This window comes from Tenrec ecaudatus, chromosome 6 (genome assembly GCF_050624435.1).
Source record: "Tenrec ecaudatus isolate mTenEca1 chromosome 6, mTenEca1.hap1, whole genome shotgun sequence".
Taxonomy (NCBI): Eukaryota; Metazoa; Chordata; class Mammalia; order Afrosoricida; family Tenrecidae; genus Tenrec; species Tenrec ecaudatus.
Genome location: NC_134535.1, coordinates 95,207,779 through 95,227,746, shown reverse-complemented (window position 1 = coordinate 95,227,746; position 19,968 = coordinate 95,207,779). Strand labels below are relative to the sequence as shown.

The 19,968-nt window shown below is 40.1% G+C and overlaps 1 protein-coding gene across 1 annotated transcript in view; it reads left to right on the top strand.

Annotated features, from left to right (window-relative positions):
* MUC19 (mucin 19, oligomeric) overlaps nucleotides 1-19,968 on the top strand; it is a 60,318-nt gene that overhangs the window by 15,351 nt on the left and 24,999 nt on the right. The window contains exons 6-34 of the mRNA XM_075553313.1: nucleotides 1,495-1,617; nucleotides 1,743-1,895; nucleotides 1,985-2,095; nucleotides 2,934-3,056; nucleotides 3,182-3,334; nucleotides 3,424-3,534; nucleotides 4,373-4,495; nucleotides 4,621-4,773; nucleotides 4,863-4,973; nucleotides 5,811-5,933; nucleotides 6,059-6,211; nucleotides 6,301-6,411; nucleotides 7,250-7,372; nucleotides 7,498-7,650; nucleotides 7,740-7,850; nucleotides 8,689-8,811; nucleotides 8,937-9,089; nucleotides 9,179-9,289; nucleotides 9,876-10,028; nucleotides 10,366-10,518; nucleotides 11,333-11,518; nucleotides 11,605-11,721; nucleotides 13,981-14,043; nucleotides 15,853-16,081; nucleotides 17,052-17,169; nucleotides 17,604-17,664; nucleotides 18,023-18,120; nucleotides 19,239-19,449; nucleotides 19,638-19,760. Coding sequence (XP_075409428.1) covers nucleotides 1,495-1,617; nucleotides 1,743-1,895; nucleotides 1,985-2,095; nucleotides 2,934-3,056; nucleotides 3,182-3,334; nucleotides 3,424-3,534; nucleotides 4,373-4,495; nucleotides 4,621-4,773; nucleotides 4,863-4,973; nucleotides 5,811-5,933; nucleotides 6,059-6,211; nucleotides 6,301-6,411; nucleotides 7,250-7,372; nucleotides 7,498-7,650; nucleotides 7,740-7,850; nucleotides 8,689-8,811; nucleotides 8,937-9,089; nucleotides 9,179-9,289; nucleotides 9,876-10,028; nucleotides 10,366-10,518; nucleotides 11,333-11,518; nucleotides 11,605-11,721; nucleotides 13,981-14,043; nucleotides 15,853-16,081; nucleotides 17,052-17,169; nucleotides 17,604-17,664; nucleotides 18,023-18,120; nucleotides 19,239-19,449; nucleotides 19,638-19,760 — 3,834 coding nt within the window. The remainder of the gene's footprint in view (nucleotides 1-1,494; nucleotides 1,618-1,742; nucleotides 1,896-1,984; nucleotides 2,096-2,933; nucleotides 3,057-3,181; nucleotides 3,335-3,423; nucleotides 3,535-4,372; nucleotides 4,496-4,620; nucleotides 4,774-4,862; nucleotides 4,974-5,810; nucleotides 5,934-6,058; nucleotides 6,212-6,300; nucleotides 6,412-7,249; nucleotides 7,373-7,497; nucleotides 7,651-7,739; nucleotides 7,851-8,688; nucleotides 8,812-8,936; nucleotides 9,090-9,178; nucleotides 9,290-9,875; nucleotides 10,029-10,365; nucleotides 10,519-11,332; nucleotides 11,519-11,604; nucleotides 11,722-13,980; nucleotides 14,044-15,852; nucleotides 16,082-17,051; nucleotides 17,170-17,603; nucleotides 17,665-18,022; nucleotides 18,121-19,238; nucleotides 19,450-19,637; nucleotides 19,761-19,968) is intronic.

The window sequence follows — 19,968 nt, the reverse complement described above, 5'->3', positions numbered from 1 at the left end:
TTCCACCCAGTCTTCGTTTTTGAAAAATCAAATGAATCTATAATAGTCCTTATGTAATTTAATAAAAAATTTGGTTTTGATGCTTCCGATTAAGGTCATGGCGTTTTGATTGTTGAATAGGAATAGAGGGGCTTTGCACAAAATTTGATTTTGAAAATTTTGATGAAAGGAAATTGGTAACAGTGGTCTTAGTGAAAATGGAATCAAAGTTAAATGAGAATCTTATTCTAGTATTAACATTTGGGGATGAAATTATTGTTGTTTGTAATAAAATATCGAGATGTGTTCTGTTGAAAATAATTTTGTATCATACAGATGGTAACAGAGAAAGAAGTAGGGACAATTTTGTTGGAGCGTCACCTGGAAATTTGGGATCAGGTTATGGGATATCTGGCCTAAAGGGGTTTGGAAGCAGTAGAATTGCTGATTCCAGAGACACAGGTAGTTTAATTTCACCCTGGTGAAATCTAAATTGATTTGGGTTTTCAGCATTCAATGATATTTCTCTGTTGGTTGGAAAGAGAGAGGTTTTTCTTTTCTTTTGGTTTTGGAGCTAGAGACAGAAAGGTGATCCAAAGATTGGTTCTGGAGATTCGTGTTCAAAATAATTGGGTGAAAATGGTTTCCATAAAAATGAAAGGCAAGGTACTAGAAATTATAGCAACAATTGTTTAGGATAGTTGAATGTGTACTTCTTGTGATGGTAAAGCTTTGAGTGAAAAAAAGGATTAAACTAGTTTTGAAAAAAAAAATTTATAGTTAGTCTGCAGGTGGTACCTATTCCAGAACCAGGGTCATTTTGGGGGAAAATTAGTTCAGAAATTTAGGATTTGGTTTTGGGACATCTGGTCTAAAGGGATTGGGAGGCAATGACTCTAGAAGGAGTGACAAGAGAAGCAGGGGATCTGATGGCAGAGATTCCATGAGTTTAACTTTGGACTCTGCTGTATTAGTTTTGAAGTGGATTTCCACAATTTGTGAATTATTTTAATAGAATTTTATTTCTCTGTTAGTTGAAAAGAAGTGGTCTTTTGAGGTTGGAGCTGGAGAAAGAAATGGTGAAACTCAATTAGGTTTGTAAATTTAGGTTCAAACCAAATTAGTGGCAAAGGCCTTGTTGAAAATGGAATAAAAGGTACTAAAAGTGTAGTCTGAATGGGTTAGGTGATGGCATATCACACCTGAACACGGAAGTCTAAATTCTAAGAAGAATCATAGTTTATTCTGCTATAAATCATATTATTTTCTGCAATATTGTACCAATTTAAAGACTAAGGGCACTTTGGGGGAAGATTCCCAGGGAAATAGGGAGTTAGTCTGGAGGCCTCAGGTGTAAAGGGATTCAGATGCCATGGATCTGGAGGATGAGACAAGAGAAGCGGTGTGTCTGATGCTAAAGACATAAGTCATCTGATTTTGGAGTTTGTTCTGGTGAAATGTAAATTGACCCACACCTTTTATGAATTATGTGAATGACATTTTATTTCCTGGCAGCTGGAAAGAGCTGGTCCTTTGGTGTTGGAACTCCAGGAAGGAAGGGTGAAGCTCCATTTGGTTCTGCAGATTTTGGTTCAAGTCAGTTTGGCGGCAATGGCCGAATAGACAATGAAATACAAGGTACGAGAGAATGTAGTTCTGAGTGTTGAGTGCAGGTGACTCTGTGTAATTTCTGTCCCAGAAAAAGTCTGAGTGGTACGCTGTGTTGAACTAAGCTCTGTCGAACACAATTTTATATTCTGCAGGTGGCACCAATTCAGGAACTAGAAGCAATTTTAGGGAGGACTCATCTGAACACTTGCACTTTGGTGCTAGGAATTTGGGTCTTACGGGCTTTGGAAGCAGTGGGTCTGCTCAAAGTGGCCTGAGAAGCAGTGGATCTGGTACCAGCACCTCAGGTAGTCTGATTATGGATTAGTCTCGCTGCTCTGTCAATTGGTTTCCAGACATCGTGCATTATTTAAATAACATTGTATTTTCCTGTTAGCTGGAAGGAAGGGGTCTTTTGGTGTTGGATCTGGAGGAGGCAATGGTGAAGCCCAGTATGCTTCTGGAGAGTCTGTTGGTGGCAATGTCCTTAGTGAACATGGATTGAAAGGTACCAGAGGGCCTGGGCCCAGTGGCTTAGGTGCTGACCATTCATGGGGCATGGACACTCTGAGTCATTAAATGAGTACTGGACTAAGTTCCTTCAGGCATAATTTCAGAATCTTCACATGTTACCACTTCAGGACCTGAGCTAGGTATTGGGGAAGTTCACCTGAAGTTTGGTTTGTGATTTGGGGCCATCTAGTGTAAGGCATTGTTGGATGCTGTGCATCTGCGGGGACGGCAGGAGGAGAAGTGTGTCCTGTTCCGGAGGGTCAGCAGGTCTAATTTTGAATGCAGCTAGGTGAAATCAAAAATTGATTTCACCTTTCCTTAATGATTGTAATGAGCCTGTATTCCTCTCTTAGTTGGGAATAACTTAGCTTTTGGTTTAGGAATAGAAGCAAGAAAGGGGGAAATTTAATTTGTATCTGAAGATTCTAGTTCAAATCAAGTTGGTGGCAATGACCTTAGTGTAAATGGATTCAACTGAGTACCAGAGATTTTAGTACCAGTCTTTAAACTGGTGTGTCATAGCTGTGCTTGGAAAATTCTAATAAAAAAAGTGAACTCAAGTTTATTTTATTAAGAATCGCTTTATATTCTGAAATGTGTCAATTAAAAACCAAGGGCACTTTGGGGGAAAGTTCCCAGGGAAATTGGTAGTTGGTGTGGAGGCCTCAGGTGTAAAGGGATTCAGATGCCATGGATCTGGAGGATGAGACAAGAGAAGCGGTGTGTCTGATGCTAAACACTTAAGTCATCTGATTTTCGAGTTTGTTCTGGTGAAATGTAAATTGACCCACACCTTTTATGAATTGTGTGAATGACATTTTATTTCCTGGCAGCTGGAAAGAGCTGGTCCTTTGGTGTTGGAACTCCAGGAAGGAAGGGTGAAGCTCCATTTGGTTCTGCAGATTTTGGTTCAAGTCAGTTTGGCGGCAATGGCCGTATAGACAATGAAATACAAGGTACGAGAGAATGTAGTTCTGAGTGTTGAGTGCAGGTGACTCTGTGTAATTTCTGTCCCAGAAAAAGTCTGAGTGGTACGCTGTGTTGAACTAAGCTCTGTCGAACACAATTTTATATTCTGCAGGTGGCACCAATTCAGGAACTAGAAGCAATTTTAGGGAGGACTCATCTGAACACTTGGACTTTGGTGCTAGGAATTTGGGTCTTACGGGCTTTGGAAGCAGTGGGTCTGCTCAAAGTGGCCTGAGAAGCAGTGGATCTGGTACCAGCACCTCAGGTAGTCTGATTATGGATTAGTCTCGCTGCTCTGTCAATTGGTTTCCAGACATCGTGCATTATTTAAATAACATTGTATTTTCCTGTTAGCTGGAAGGAAGGGGTCTTTTGGTGTTGGATCTGGAGGAGGCAATGGTGAAGCCCAGTTTGCTTCTGGAGAGTCTGTTCGTGGCAACGTCCTTAGTGAACATGGATTGAAAGGTACCAGAGGGCCTGGGCCCAGTGGCTTAGGTGCTGACCATTCATGGGGCATGGACACTCTGAGTCATTAAATGAGTACTGGACTAAGTTCCTTCAGGCATAATTTCAGAATCTTCACATGTTACCACTTCAGGACCTGAGCTAGGTATTGGGGAAGTTCACCTGAAGTTTGGTTTGTGATTTGGGGCCATCTAGTGTAAGGCATTGTTGGATGCTGTGCATCTGCGGGGACGGCAGGAGGAGAAGTGTGTCCTGTTCCGGAGGGTCAGCAGGTCTAATTTTGAATGCAGCTAGGTGAAATCAAAAATTGATTTCACCTTTCCTTAATGATTGTAATGAGCCTGTATTCCTCTCTTAGTTGGGAATAACTTAGCTTTTGGTTTAGGAATAGAAGCAAGAAAGGGGGAAATTTAATTTGTATCTGAAGATTCTAGTTCAAATCAAGTTGGTGGCAATGACCTTAGTGTAAATGGATTCAACTGAGTACCAGAGATTTTAGTACCAGTCTTTAAACTGGTGTGTCATAGCTGTGCTTGGAAAATTCTAATAAAAAAAGTGAACTCAAGTTTATTTTATTAAGAATCGCTTTATATTCTGAAATGTGTCAATTAAAAACCAAGGGCACTTTGGGGGAAAGTTCCCAGGGAAATTGGTAGTTGGTGTGGAGGCCTCAGGTGTAAAGGGATTCAGATGCCATGGATCTGGAGGATGAGACAAGAGAAGCGGTGTGTCTGATGCTAAACACTTAAGTCATCTGATTTTCGAGTTTGTTCTGGTGAAATGTAAATTGACCCACACCTTTTATGAATTGTGTGAATGACATTTTATTTCCTGGCAGCTGGAAAGAGCTGGTCCTTTGGTGTTGGAACTCCAGGAAGGAAGGGTGAAGCTCCATTTGGTTCTGCAGATTTTGGTTCAAGTCAGTTTGGCGACAATGGCCTTATAGACAATGAAATACAAGGTACGAGAGAATGTAGTTCTGAGAGCTGAGTGCAGGTGACTCTGTGTAATTTCTATCCCAGGAAAAGTCTGAGTGGTACGCTGTGTTGAACTAAGCTCTGTCGAACACAATTTTATATTCTGCAGGTGGCACCAATTCAGGAACTAGAAGCAATTTTAGGGAGGACTCATCTGAACACTTGGACTTTGGTGCTAGGAATTTGGGTCTTACGGGCTTTGGAAGCAGTGGGTCTGCTCAAAGTGGCCTGAGAAGCAGTGGATCTGGTACCAGCACCTCAGGTAGTCTGATTATGGATTAGTCTCGCTGCTCTGTCAATTGGTTTCCAGACATCGTGCATTATTTAAATAACATTGTATTTTCCTGTTAGCTGGAAGGAAGGGGTCTTTTGGTGTTGGATCTGGAGGAGGCAATGGTGAAGCCCAGTTTGCTTCTGGAGAGTCTGTTCGTGGCAACGTCCTTAGTGAACATGGATTGAAAGGTACCAGAGGGCCTGGGCCCAGTGGCTTAGGTGCTGACCATTCATGGGGCATGGACACTCTGAGTCATTAAATAAGTACTGGACTAAGTTCCTTCAGGCATAATTTCAGAATCTTCACATGTTACCACTTCAGGACCTGAGCTAGGTATTGGGGAAGTTCACCTGAAGTTTGGTTTGTGATTTGGGGCCATCTAGTGTAAGGCATTGTTGGATGCTGTGCATCTGCGGGGACGGCAGGAGGAGAAGTGTGTCCTGTTCCAGAGGGTCAGCAGGTCTAATTTTGAATGCAGCTAGGTGAAATCAAAAATTGATTTCACCTTTCCTTAATGATTGTAATGAGCCTGTATTCCTCTCTTAGTTGGGAATAACTTAGTTTTGGTTTAGGAATAGAAGCAAGAAAGGGGGAAATTTAATTTGTATCTGCAGATTCTAGTTCAAATCAAGTTGGTGGCAATGACCTTAGTGTAAATGGATTCAACTGAGTACCAGAGATTTTAGTACCAGTCTTTAAACTGGTGTGTCATAGCTGTGCTTGGAAAATTCTAATAAAAAAAGTGAACTCAAGTTTATTTTATTAAGAATCGCTTTATATTCTGAAATGTGTCAATTAAAAACCAAGGGCAATTTGGGGGAAAGTTCCCAGGGAAATTGGTAGTTGGTGTGGAGGCCTCAGGTGTAAAGGGATTCAGATGCCATGGATCTGGAGGATGAGACAAGAGAAGCGGTGTGTCTGATGCTAAACACTTAAGTCATCTGATTTTCGAGTTTGTTCTGGTGAAATGTAAATTGACCCACACCTTTTATGAATTGTGTGAATGACATTTTATTTCCTGGCAGCTGGAAAGAGCTGGTCCTTTGGTGTTGGAACTCCAGGAAGGAAGGGTGAAGCTCCATTTGGTTCTGCAGATTTTGGTTCAAGTCAGTTTGGCGGCAATGGCCGTATAGACAATGAAATACAAGGTACGAGAGAATGTAGTTCTGAGTGTTGAGTGCAGGTGACTCTGTGTAATTTCTGTCCCAGAAAAAGTCTGAGTGGTACGCTGTGTTGAACTAAGCTCTGTCGAACACAATTTTATATTCTGCAGGTGGCACCAATTCAGGAACTAGAAGCAATTTTAGGGAGGACTCATCTGAACACTTGGACTTTGGTGCTAGGAATTTGGGTCTTACGGGCTTTGGAAGCAGTGGGTCTGCTCAAAGTGGCCTGAGAAGCAGTGGATCTGGTACCAGCACCTCAGGTAGTCTGATTATGGATTAGTCTCGCTGCTCTGTCAATTGGTTTCCAGACATCGTGCATTATTTAAATAACATTGTATTTTCCTGTTAGCTGGAAGGAAGGGGTCTTTTGGTGTTGGATCTGGAGGAGGCAATGGTGAAGCCCAGTTTGCTTCTGGAGAGTCTGTTGGTGGCAACGTCCTTAGTGAACATGGATTGAAAGGTACCAGAGGGCCTGGGCCCAGTGGCTTAGGTGCTGACCATTCATGGGGCATGGACACTCTGAGTCATTAAATGAGTACTGGACTAAGTTCCTTCAGGCATAATTTCAGAATCTTCACATGTTACCACTTCAGGACCTGAGCTAGGTATTGGGGAAGTTCACCTGAAGTTTGGTTTGTGATTTGGGGCCATCTAGTGTAAGGCATTGTTGGATGCTGTGCATCTGCGGGGACGGCAGGAGGAGAAGTGTGTCCTGTTCCGGAGGGTCAGCAGGTCTAATTTTGAATGCAGCTAGGTGAAATCAAAAATTGATTTCACCTTTCCTTAATGATTGTAATGAGCCTGTATTCCTCTCTTAGTTGGGAATAACTTAGCTTTTGGTTTAGGAATAGAAGCAAGAAAGGGGGAAATTTAATTTGTATCTGCAGATTCTAGTTCAAATCAAGTTGGTGGCAATGACCTTAGTGTAAATGGATTCAACTGAGTACCAGAGATTTTAGTACCAGTCTTTAAACTGGTGTGTCATAGCTGTGTTTGGAAAATTCTAATAAAAAAAGTGAACTCAAGTTTATTTTATTAAGAATCGCTTTATATTCTGAAATGTGTCAATTAAAAACCAAGGGCTCTTTGGGGGAAAGTTCCCAGGGAAATTGGTAGTTGGTGTGGAGGCCTCAGGTGTAAAGGGATTCAGATGCCATGGATCTGGAGGATGAGACAAGAGAAGCGGTGTGTCTGATGCTAAACACTTAAGTCATCTGATTTTGGAGTTTATTCCGGTGATATGTAAATTGACCCACACTTTTTATGAATTATGTGAATGACATTTTATTTCCTGGCAGCTGGAAAGAGCTGGTCCTTTGGTGTTGGAACTCCAGGAAGGAAGGGTGAAGCTCCATTTGGTTCTGCAGATTTTGGTTCAAGTCAGTTTGGCGGCAATGGCCGTATAGACAATGAAATACAAGGTATGAGAGAATGTAGTTCTGAGAGCTGAGTGCAGGTGACTCTGTGTAATTTCTATCCCAGGAAAAGTCTGAGTGGTACGCTGTGTTGAACTAAGCTCTGTCGAACACAATTTTATATTCTGCAGGTGGCACCAATTCAGGAACTAGAAGCAATTTTAGGGAGGACTCATCTGAACACTTGCACTTTGGTGCTAGGAATTTGGGTCTTACGGGCTTTGGAAGCAGTGGGTCTGCTCAAAGTGGCCTGAGAAGCAGTGGATCTGGTACCAGCACCTCAGGTAGTCTGATTATGGATTAGTCTCGCTGCTCTGTCAATTGGTTTCCAGACATCGTGCATTATTTAAATAACATTGTATTTTCCTGTTAGCTGGAAGGAAGGGGTCTTTTGGTGTTGGATCTGGAGGAGGCAATGGTGAAGCCCAGTTTGCTTCTGGAGAGTCTGTTCGTGGCAACGTCCTTAGTGAACATGGATTGAAAGGTACCAGAGGGCCTGGGCCCAGTGGCTTAGGTGCTGACCGTTCATGGGGCATGGACACTCTGAGTCATTAAATGAGTACTGGACTAAGTTCCCTCAGGCATAATTTCAGAATCTTCACGTGTTACCACTTCAGGACCTGAGCTAGGTATTGGGGAAGTTCACCTGAAGTTTGGTTTGTGATTTGGGGCCATCTAGTGTAAGGCATTGTTGGATGCTGTGCATCTGCAGGCATGGCAGGAGGAGAAGTGTGTCCTGTTCCGGAGGGTCAGCAGGTCTAATTTTGAATGCAGCTAGGTGAAATCAAAAATTGATTTCACCTTTCCTTAATGATTGTAATGAGCCTGTATTCCTCTCTTAGTTGGGAATAACTTAGCTTTTGGTTTAGGAATAGAAGCAAGAAAGGGGGAAATTTAATTTGTATCTGCAGATTCTAGTTCAAATCAAGTTGGTGGCAATGACCTTAGTGTAAATGGATTCAACTGAGTACCAGAGATTTTAGTACCAGTCTTTAAACTGGTGTGTCATAGCTGTGCTTGGAAAATTCTAATAAAAAAAGTGAACTCAAGTTTATTTTATTAAGAATCGCTTTATATTCTGAAATGTGTCAATTAAAAACCAAGGGCACTTTGGGGGAAAGTTCCCAGGGAAATTGGTAGTTGGTGTGGAGGCCTCAGGTGTAAAGGGATTCAGATGCCATGGATCTGGAGGATGAGACAAGAGAAGCGGTGTGTCTGATGCTAAACACTTAAGTCATCTGATTTTCGAGTTTGTTCTGGTGAAATGTAAATTGACCCACACCTTTTATGAATTGTGTGAATGACATTTTATTTCCTGGCAGCTGGAAAGAGCTGGTCCTTTGGTGTTGGAACTCCAGGAAGGAAGGGTGAAGCTCCATTTGGTTCTGCAGATTTTGGTTCAAGTCAGTTTGGCGGCAATGGCCGTATAGACAATGAAATACAAGGTACGAGAGAATGTAGTTCTGAGTGTTGAGTGCAGGTGACTCTGTGTAATTTCTGTCCCAGAAAAAGTCTGAGTGGTACGCTGTGTTGAACTAAGCTCTGTCGAACACAATTTTATATTCTGCAGGTGGCACCAATTCAGGAACTAGAAGCAATTTTAGGGAGGACTCATCTGAACACTTGGACTTTGGTGCTAGGAATTTGGGTCTTACGGGCTTTGGAAGCAGTGGGTCTGCTCAAAGTGGCCTGAGAAGCAGTGGATCTGGTACCAGCACCTCAGGTAGTCTGATTATGGATTAGTCTCGCTGCTCTGTCAATTGGTTTCCAGACATCGTGCATTATTTAAATAACATTGTATTTTCCTGTTAGCTGGAAGGAAGGGGTCTTTTGGTGTTGGATCTGGAGGAGGCAATGGTGAAGCCCAGTTTGCTTCTGGAGAGTCTGTTCGTGGCAACGTCCTTAGTGAACATGGATTGAAAGGTACCAGAGGGCCTGGGCCCAGTGGCTTAGGTGCTGACCGTTCATGGGGCATGGACACTCTGAGTCATTAAATGAGTACTGGACTAAGTTCCCTCAGGCATAATTTCAGAATCTTCACGTGTTACCACTTCAGGACCTGAGCTAGGTATTGGGGAAGTTCACCTGAAGTTTGGTTTGTGATTTGGGGCCATCTAGTGTAAGGCATTGTTGGATGCTGTGCATATGCGGGGACGGCAGGGGAGAAGTGTGTCCTGGTCCGGAAGGTCAGCAGGTCTAATTTTGAATGCAGCTAGGTGAAATCAAAAATTGATTTCACCTTTCCTTAATGATTGTAATGAGCCTGTATTCCTCTCTTAGTTGGAAATAGCTGATCTTTTGGTTTGGGTTCTGTAGAAAGAAAGGGTGAATTTGAATTTCATCCCAGAGTTTCTGGCTCCAGTCAAGTTTGTGACAATGGCCTTTGTGTAAACAGAATGAACCAGGGCTTAAGGACTTTTATGGGTGTTTAAAATTATTACCTTTCATAGTTGTTCTGGAAAAAATGCATTCAAGTTTATTCTATTAAAAAGCTCTTTATATTGTGCAGGTGGTATGAATTCAAGAATTAGGGACAGTTTGGGACCAGATTTATCTGGAAAATTGGGAACTGGTTTTGGGACATTAGGACTAACCGAATTTGGACACTGGGGATCCGAAGAGACTGACAGGAGAAACAGTGGATCCAGAGCTAGAGGCTCAGGTAGTTTAATTTTTGATTCTGTTCCAGTAAATCTAAATTCATGTCCACCTCTTGCGGATTATTTTAGTGACAGTTTGTTCCACCTTTAGGTGGAGAGAGCTGGTCTTTTGTTTTTGCATCGGGAGAATGAGCAGGCTAAGCACAGTCTGATTCTGGAGTTTCTGGTGCAAACCATGCAGGTGGCACTTGCCTTAGTGACAATGAACTACAAGGTCCCAGAGGTTCTAGTTCTGATAATGTAGACCAGGTGGATACAGATTCTTCCTGTGCATGGACAATATTGAATGATAACATGTGTTGAACTGAGTTCTAACAAATATAATTCTGTATTCTACAGGTGATCCCACTTCAAGAATTAGGGGCACTTTTAGCAAGGATTCATCTGGAAATGCGCGATCTGGTGTTGGGACGTCTGGTTTAGAGGGATTTGGGAGAAGTGGACCTGGTGGCAGTGACATGAGCAACAGTGAACTTGATACGGGAGGCACAGGTAGCCTGACTTTTGACATTGCTCTGGTGAAATCTAAATTGATTTCCCCATTTGTTGATTTAAAAAAAAGTAAAAAAATATCCGTTAGTCGGGAATTGCTGATCCTTTTGCGTTTGATATGGAGAAAGAAAGGTGAAACTCAAGTTCTGGAGACTCTGGTTCAAACCAGAATGATGGCAAGGGACTCTAAGAACAAATTCTCACAAGTAGTAAATGATTTAGTTCAGCATTTCAGTTAAAGTATTTAATTTCTGAGTCATGAGATACGTTTTGGTAATTATTTGTGAAGATGTTTCTGGGAGTTCTCATGGAGGAAACCAGGATGAACTTGTTGGTAGTAAATTTGAAATTTTCATTCAGGGTTCTAGGGTGTTTTATCAAAAGGAATTTTGAGGCAGTGAGTTGATATAAATGGAAGGAGCAACACTGTAGCTCCTGGGCCTGAATCTGTGGATCTTAGGGTGATGCTTCTGACTTTGGCATTGTGTTTTGTGGATTCTTTTCTTAAGATTAAAGGGGTTCCATAATTTATTATGATAATACATATATACTCAATGAAATGTAAACCCCTAATATTATAATGCTGGATTTGGAGGGAAAAAAAGTGAAATTATCCATTTTATTTTGGAAAATCTGTTTCAAATAAAATTTAAAGCAATAACCTTTGTAGTAAGGACTAATAGAGATAAAGGAGGTGCTTATGAAGTCTCTAGTTCTGCTGCTGTAGGTATTGATAGTTCATGTTGAGACCAGAACAATTCTGAATTATGTTATGGATTGAAATTGATTATTATGATCATTACTTTACATTTAGCAGGAGACTCCCGGGCAAAGAATGGGGCAGAATATTCTGGCAGTGTCTCTGAAGATGCAGGCTTCGATTTGGGGTCGACTGATCCACAGGGATTTCCAGTCGGTGATAGTGGTAGCAGTGGAAAGAGCAGGCTTGACTCTTTGGGTTCTACACACTTGAGTATGGGGTCTGATGTCCGTGGTTCAGGTATCCTAACTGACTCTCTTCCTGAGAAATGCTAGCTTGTTTCTTTGCTCTTGATTTCCCTTAATCACATTTTGCTTTTCCATTAGGAGGAAACGCTTGGTCTTCAGGTTCTGGCAGTGGTGGAGGAAGGAAGGACACAGATAGACTTGGTGCTGGTTCTACTGGACTAAGGGAAATTGATGAAAGTGGCCTCAGTGGTGCAGGTACCGATGATCTGGTTCCCATGGGTCAGGCATTAAGATTGGTTTCTCATGATTAGAAGGTCAAGATTCTAAGTATAATTTTTCAAACAGTGTAAAATATTAATATTCCAATTGAAATATTAAAATGCAAACAAGAATGTTGAAGTGTTGAGATATGATCGGGTGAAAACTAGTGGATTTTTTGGTTGGCCTAAGATGTAGAACTATTTTGTGGCTGGAGGTGGCGTGATATGGAATTTTATCTATTGCTTCTGTCCAAACTGGTTTGGAATCCTTTGAGCAGGGAGCTAGCTGTATCAGGAGTTGGTTTGTTTGGCTGAAGCGTTCTCTCATGGATCTGAATTGGGTGGAAGAGGTGTTTTTTTTCAGGTCCATTCCTGAGAAGGGCAAATGAATTTCATTCGTGTTTAAAACAACAAATGTCATTGGATTAAATAGTCTGGCAGTAGGATTACAAAATTATTAAACTATGTTTTACTGATGCATTTTATGAAAGCCGTTTGGCTGCCGATGGCAATCCTAATGCAGTGAGTGTTCTGACACATACTTATAACTCGCATTCAGAAATCCAGTGTGCGGTTGCCACCTTCTTGTTCTTTACTGAAATCAAATTGGGAAGAGATTCAGGGTACTGCAGTGATAGTCATTTTAACTCAGTATTGGCCATCAGTGGCTTTGTTCAAGAAAAAGACTTTCTCCTAAAGAAACATTAATTCTATAATTCTAAATCTTTGGACATTAATTTTCAGTGAAACCTATTTGGAATCATAATAACATATTACCATTGATTTTGTTTAAGCACAACTTGTACAAATAGAATGCCTGAACCCTAACTCTGTTGTCTTTAGTTCAGGTATTCAAATTTAGAGTTTGTTCCTGAGAAATACATTGAGAATTAATTGCTCTTTATCTTCATCTAGTGTAGTGGTTACCAATTTGAGATTTTCCTACTATTTTGGTGTTAGGTTCTGTTTTGATTTTTTCCACATTAGATGGAATTATTAATTAGTATTCTTTCTGGAAGTGTATGGAATGGCAGTAAATGAGTGGCTTTGAAATTGGAATTCTATATCTCTTGCATTGGCAAAGGTATCTATCTGTTCATCCAGATTTATGGTTTCCAACCTTGCCAAATCCTTTGTTCTTTGAAAGGGTACCTAGATTTCCCAAACAGAAGCAAGAGAGCATCAAATTTGCTGGAACTGGGGTAGGAGACTTAGAGCTCTACTGCTTCTTCCTCTTTATCTTCTTCTGAACCAGGGTTAAGACAATTGATCTAAACCAAATTCATTTGGTGTCAATTCATTTTATGGAAATGCCTTAAATTCTGTTACTCTGGTTGCTTCTTGAGATGATAACATTTTTCTCCTTATACTGCTGTACATAGTTATAAGTCTGCTATTATTAGCATGCCTCAACTTGGATTCATAGTTTACATATCATATTTCTTTTCTCATTTTGCCAAGTAAAATTATTCATAGAAAGAAGTCTAATCATTTTTCTGTTAAAATAGATGTTCCAAGCTCATCTGACTACAGCATATCTGGATCAGTAAGCACTCCAGGTAGTTCGATTTATGACTATTTCAGTATTAATAAACATAAACACATATGTGCATATTTATATGTAAATTAATAGTTAAAAATTTCTACTCAACCTGAGTAAAAACAATCAGCCTCAAGAAATACAGCAATCTCATTGTGAAAAGTACTTTTAAATTCTATGGGATTATTCCCTTTTTGTAGTTGCGAGGCCTTGCTCTGAGAGTTTATATAAACATCTTTGGTTACAGGAAAAGGCTAGGGGATTAGAATTAAAACAATCATAGGAAATGAAAATATAAGGTAGACATATTTTTTCCTATTTGTTGCAGAGAATTGAATTGTTCGCTTATACAGATCATTTATTTCTTTAATAGACTGATTAAGTGCAATATACTTGGGGTTGGTGGTGCAGTGTAGGCAACCCATTGGCCTGGTGATGGCCAGGGCAGCAATTCTAATGCCAAGTAAATTAGCTGGGATTAAACGTTTCTGAACATACTGTGACTGAGTGTTCCCAGAAACAAACATAAATGGCAGAGATAATTATATACATGACCTTGGACTCCCAGTGCTCACAGAGTTAAACTTTACTCATATAGTCAAGATAAAAACACTTTATGATACCCAAAGGCAACTTCTCAATTTCCATAGTCAGTTTGTACACTTAAGATGAGTGTATGTCTTGAAGACTAAATCATTTGTGTTTTATTTTTAGTAGAAAAAGGATCCCATATTCCAGAAGCCACTCCAAAGTACTCCGAAGTAAACACTATCGTTGGTAAGCAAAAATGACTGTCAATTTCATTAATATGCTTTTTTGCCCCAAGTACTGAATGAGACGACAAAGTAACTGCATTTTGAAACTCACTTTGAAAACAATCCTATCCACTGTATTTAGTCATTCTTCTTTTGAGTCATTTTACATATCTCTTATTTTCCCACATATATGGAAAAATATTTGTACTATATCTGGAAAATTGATGCAAATTAATAATACTCATTAAGCATAAATGGAAACTCAGACAAACTGAGAAAGTGTAACTCTACAAAAAGGCACCCCAGATGGTGCTGTCAGGTAAAAGTTGCACTAATCTAACTGAAAATTGGTGATTCAAAAAAAACCCCACCAGTTTCTTCTTAGGCAAAAGGCTCCAAGATGCTCAGCCTTGGGAACGATCTTTTACGCGCGTCGGGACCTACAGGATGGAAGTGGATTTGGTTTGGCAGTGGGATCTCGACAAAAAGCAAAACAAATAACACATTCTAATTCTGGTCCCTACTTACTCACCCCACTGGTCAAGGAGGGATTCCGCCATCCTGAACAATACGTAAGAGAGGGTAGAAAACCAGGAAGATGACATTGGACAGATGCAGCAGTTTACCAGCTATGTATACTCCTAGCTTCCGGCCCCAGGAAAGACACCAAAAGCCATGCAGGACCTCATTTGCTATGCACTAGAGAGGCTATGGGAGGCAGGCTAGTAGTTACTGAGGGGTCGGGTGAACCTTGCTTGCCTTAGTAGAATGCAATTGACTGGTATGAAGCGCATGCTGGTGGAACACATCCCTGACCTGTCGTGGAAGTACAGTTAGGTTGAGCAGTGGGTGGAATGTGTTGGAACACCTGATAGCGAAGACGCCAGGTGAGGGAAATATCTGATGAGAACAGGAAAACTTAGTAAGGTCTTTAAGAGCTCCTCTGTGGTTCGCATGGCCTCGCTGGAAGATTAGTAGTTGGAGGCAGCCTCACCATCTACTTCTGAAAGGTCCCAACCAAAAAAACTCAGTTCCATTCAGACACTCATGGACTTACCAGAAGCCAAAATGGACTCCAATGATAACTGGTTTGATTTGGGCGACTCAAATATGTTGAGGAAGCCTTGAAATGTTAAGGCTTTAAGACTTAACTGTATTCCTTCCTAGGAGCCCTGGCAGCATTTGTTGAGAAAGCACTAGACTGCTAACCAAAAGATTGGCAGTTCAAACCCACCAGCTGCTCTGAGGAAGAAAAGTGAGGCTTCTGCTTTAGTAAAAATTTACAGCCTTCAAACTCCTGTACAGGATCTCTAAAAATCTGCACTGAGCTCTTTTATTTTTTATGGCTGCTATAAGCATAAGGGTCCCTACTGGCACATTCCATTGAGCATTTGGTTGGCCTATAAAAAGTCAGTATTTAGGGTTCAGTTTTAGTCCTTGCTAACTCAGAGCAACCGTATAGGGTAGAATTCCCCAGCAGGTTTCAGAAACAGGAATTCTTTAACAGAGTAGAAGCCTCATCTTTTCTATGGAATGGCTGGTGGTTTCTGTACTGCTGACCTTTCAGTTAGGTTAGTAGCTCAACACACAACTCACTATGCCACCAAGGGACCCAGTAGGAACATTGTACATTGGAGATCACATCAATGGTTTAAGTATAATAGGAATGTTAGCCCTTGGTAAATAAAATCTGCCTTTCTTTCTTTCTGTTGTTTTTTTTTAACCACACTAGCCAAATTTGGTTATCCTAGCTACCTACTCAGGTACTACTTTTAACAGAGCTAGAAGGTGTATCATTTATTGTAAATAATTCTCCTCTATTGTCTTGTAGGTGAAACTTCCACTTGGGGTGAAGGAGCTTATAAAGCCTTCAATGGCCACATCTTTTCCTTTGAGTCTTCCTGCACTTACACTTTCTGCCGCCACTGTGTAGAATCTGGTGGAGATTTCAACATTGAGATCAAACGAAACAAAGAGAGTGAGATTGAAAAAATAACAGTCCTAATTGACAGTAATTACATCTCTATCTCTGGTGATAACATTTTGGTTAATGGAGAAAGGTAAATTCTATAATGTATCTGATAAATGCTATAGAATTTAAAAAAATCATTTTACCGGGGGCTCATATGATGCTTATCACAATCCATACATCCGTCCATTTGGTGTCAAGCACATTTATACATTTATTGCTCTCATCATTCTCAAAACATTTGCTTTCTGCTTGAGCCCTTGGTATCACCTCCTCATTTTCCCCTCTGTCCCCACTTACCCCTCCCTCAAGAAGCCTTGATAATTTATAAATTATTATTTTGTAATATCTTATACTGTCTGACATCTCCCTTTACCCACACTATAGAATTTTTTGAAGTGACCCAAGTAACAAATAAAAACAAAGGACATTGATCTCTGTATTGATGATTTTAATACATTCTAGGATAGGAGTTTGATAAATATACAAGGTTTTCTCTATATGAGACCGTACAAAATTGTATTTATTTTCAAAACAATAAAGAGATGTAGCTCTGGTGACTAATTTTGCTAAGTATGGAGATTTTATTATAACATGTATATTTAGCAAGACTTTAAATAAAATATTTCCATTTCATTTGCATGTTTTATACAGATACAAGTTTGAAATTTCACAGTAGATCGAGCCTATTAGGCATTTATTTTTAGAAGCAGGAACTCATATTTAGACAATGTGATGTGTTTGAATATTTTGCAGCATAAGAAAATGACACTTCCCATTATATTTGTGAACAATTCTAATTATTGAATCATTTTTCTTATACTGGTCTAACATTTCATCTCCTCCAATGCTACAAATATCTATTCATTGTTCTAGGAAATCAAATCACATATTTGGAAAAAAATCATTGTATCACGTTTTGTGTAATGACAAGAAAAAAATGCAATATGTACTAGTTACTCTGTATGATATTAAGTATAGACACATGAATTATCAGAAGGACACATGCCTATGTGAATATTTCTTACCTTTTGTTTGACTTTGTATTTTATATTTCGCAGAGTTCAGATACCATACAATAATAAATTGATTCACATTAAAAAATATGGAGAACATAATGTCTTGAATAGCCGGAGAGGAATCCTCTCTTTAATGTGGGGCAAAAGTAACACACTCTCAGTAAGTCTGTATCTGCTTTTCTTGTAATTCTGTGCTTCTTATGTTTTATTCTCAACTGTAGAAAAAGACAAGGTAAAACAGAGCTAACGGGAAGAAATCTACAATTTGATCTCTGCAAATGCACAATATCATTTATTATTCAAATTATGCTAAAGTATATGCTATTATTCACTATATTATTATGCTATAGTCTTATAGATTATAGGACTCAAGAAATGCAGGCTACAGAAAGTTAAATAGTCTGTCCAAAGACACATGAACAATAAATGGTATAGTTGGGATGCATACCAAATTCTAGGGTCAGGTCCTTTAAAAATGCTCTCTAGCATAACCTTGGGAAAATTGAATACCTAAAGTTTCTGTTGTTTGTTTCAGAAAATATTGTCTTTGTTAATTTTCAATGTTTTCTAAATATATAAATTATTTTTTTGAAGCTTACTCTTCATAAGCAATACCCTACTTGTGGTCTTTGTGGTAACTTCAATAACACCCCAGGTAAGATTTCAATGACTGCTCTTTAAAATTTTTTTTCTCAAGGAAATTATGAAGTGATTATCAAATTTGAGTAAATATAATTACCCCCAAATAAAATTTATCTAAAGAATGAGAAAGTATTAGCATTTAAAATCTATTCACTTTCCCAGTTCATATTTAACTAGAAAAGAATTCCTGTGTGTGTGAGCAGTTAGGGTTTCCATCTGCTGGTGAGAGGAACCTGTGTGAGGTGGAACCAACGCTACAGCACCTTACAGAAACAAAATAGCTATCTTACATTGAGATATGTTATGGAAAATGAATGCTATGTACAATGAATTTTTATATTTAAAGAGAATAACAATGTATATATTTTTAGGAGAAGATGTTAATGAGAACATTGCCAACAGTAAAATTCCTGGTGATTGTCCCACGGCTATTAGTAAAAGCTACAAAGTTTGTGATGATGGAATGCAGGTAAAAGATGTTTTACTTAATCTCATAGAAACTCTCATCACTGGGTCCTTGTTTTAATTTACATAGCTATTGTCCTTTCTATGTACTTATATTTTAATGCTAAAATTCTCCAGTGCTTCATCTTCAGTGCTCATTATTCATTAGCCCTATTCGAGCTGTAGAGACTCAAATAAATTGTTTCTTTCCCCAAACTATTATGATATTCACTATTTAATATAACAATTTCAAATTCCTTTGCATAGCATTTTGGCTGGTCTCTAAACAGGCATATTTCACTTCCTTAGTATCTCTGGATAGGTACTGCATGCAGTGACTCTATTTTGGAATTCATGGACTTGCTTCCTACATTCTTTTCCTTTTTCTGAACAAGTCACCGGCTCCAACTTTGGGGTTACCAGGGTGGGGCCATGAGCCTTTTGTTGGGAAACGGTACCTCATCTGCATCACAGCCTTGATACTGCTCCTTCAGGTTCCCGTTTGTTCCCAAAGCTCCCAGAACATTTCAGAGGCAGGCACTATGGATCCGTGGACGTGGTGTCCATCAAAGAGGGCAGAATTGTTGAGGGGAGGGTTCGCGAGACGGAAGCACTGCCCCAGGATGTGCACAGACCCAGAGGAGGGAAATGTTCAGGAAAGGATAGCTCCACATTTGGGCGAAAGTAAAACACGCGTGCACTCTCTTTTACGGAGAACAAGTCCCTTTTCTGCATCCGCCCAACAAGTAGTGAATCGGCTGGTGGCCAGAGGGCCACGTGCCGGTGTGCACAGTATTCAGCCAGATAACATTTCACCGTCACCTCGCCTTCCTCATCCCTCACATATGCCCGAGTTCTGGAACTCCTGTCACCGTTACAGCAAGTTTAGATGTACTTCATGATATGTTAGGTGATTCTAAAACTATCCCAAGTACCAAAGGCACCAGCATTCTTTTTGCAGCCGCTGTACTATTTACCTGCTCTCATAAGACTTCAAAACGGCTCCCGATTTTAACCACAGCTCCCGCGCGCTCCCTGTCAAAGAATCTTGTGAAAAGAGATGTGTCTGTATTGTCTCTTTCCTGAAAAATATTTTATTTCTCCATTTCCTCGTTTTAATAGAGCTCATGCTTTATTTTGCAGTACTGTAACAGGATTATTGGAACCTACTTTGAGAAATGTGGAAAGGTGGCCCCTTTATCCAATAATTACAAAATGATCTGCATTGATGAGTACTGCCAGCATGGAAACCAACTATCTACCTGTGACACCTATTCAGAATTGTCCCGCCTCTGTGCTGCAGACGGTCCTGGCGTCTATGAATCCTGGAGAGATGACCCCAACGTGGCTTGCAGTATGTTTTAAATGTTCTAGCACATTCCAAATAAGCACTCTTCTCTAAGACTCTTTCAAACTTTAAGCTATGTGGTGAAACAATATTATGAAATGACAAATTTGAAAAGGTATCCATTAGAAGTTATATATTTATCTCGTGCACTTTTCTCTATTTTCAATAAATATATATTTATATTTTTTCCCCAGAAAAGCCCAAATGTCCTGAAAACCACATCTACAAAGAATGTGGGCTCTCAAATCCAGCAACTTGTTCCAACGTGGCTCCCTTTCAAGACAGTGAATGTGTGAGCAGCTGCACCTGTCCCGAAGGTAACGCACTCTGCAGAGTAATCACACTGCCACCTGAAAAGGAGTTGTCACCAAGGTAGAGACGTCTTATCTGAAATGCAGGCGCTCTGGGGGTCCTGCAGGATGAACACTGCTAGCCATAGGGTCAGCTGTTCAAAACCACCAGCCCCGGTGCAAGTAAGCAATGAGCCTGTCTAGCTGCTTTAAACTCTATAGTCTCAGAAACCTT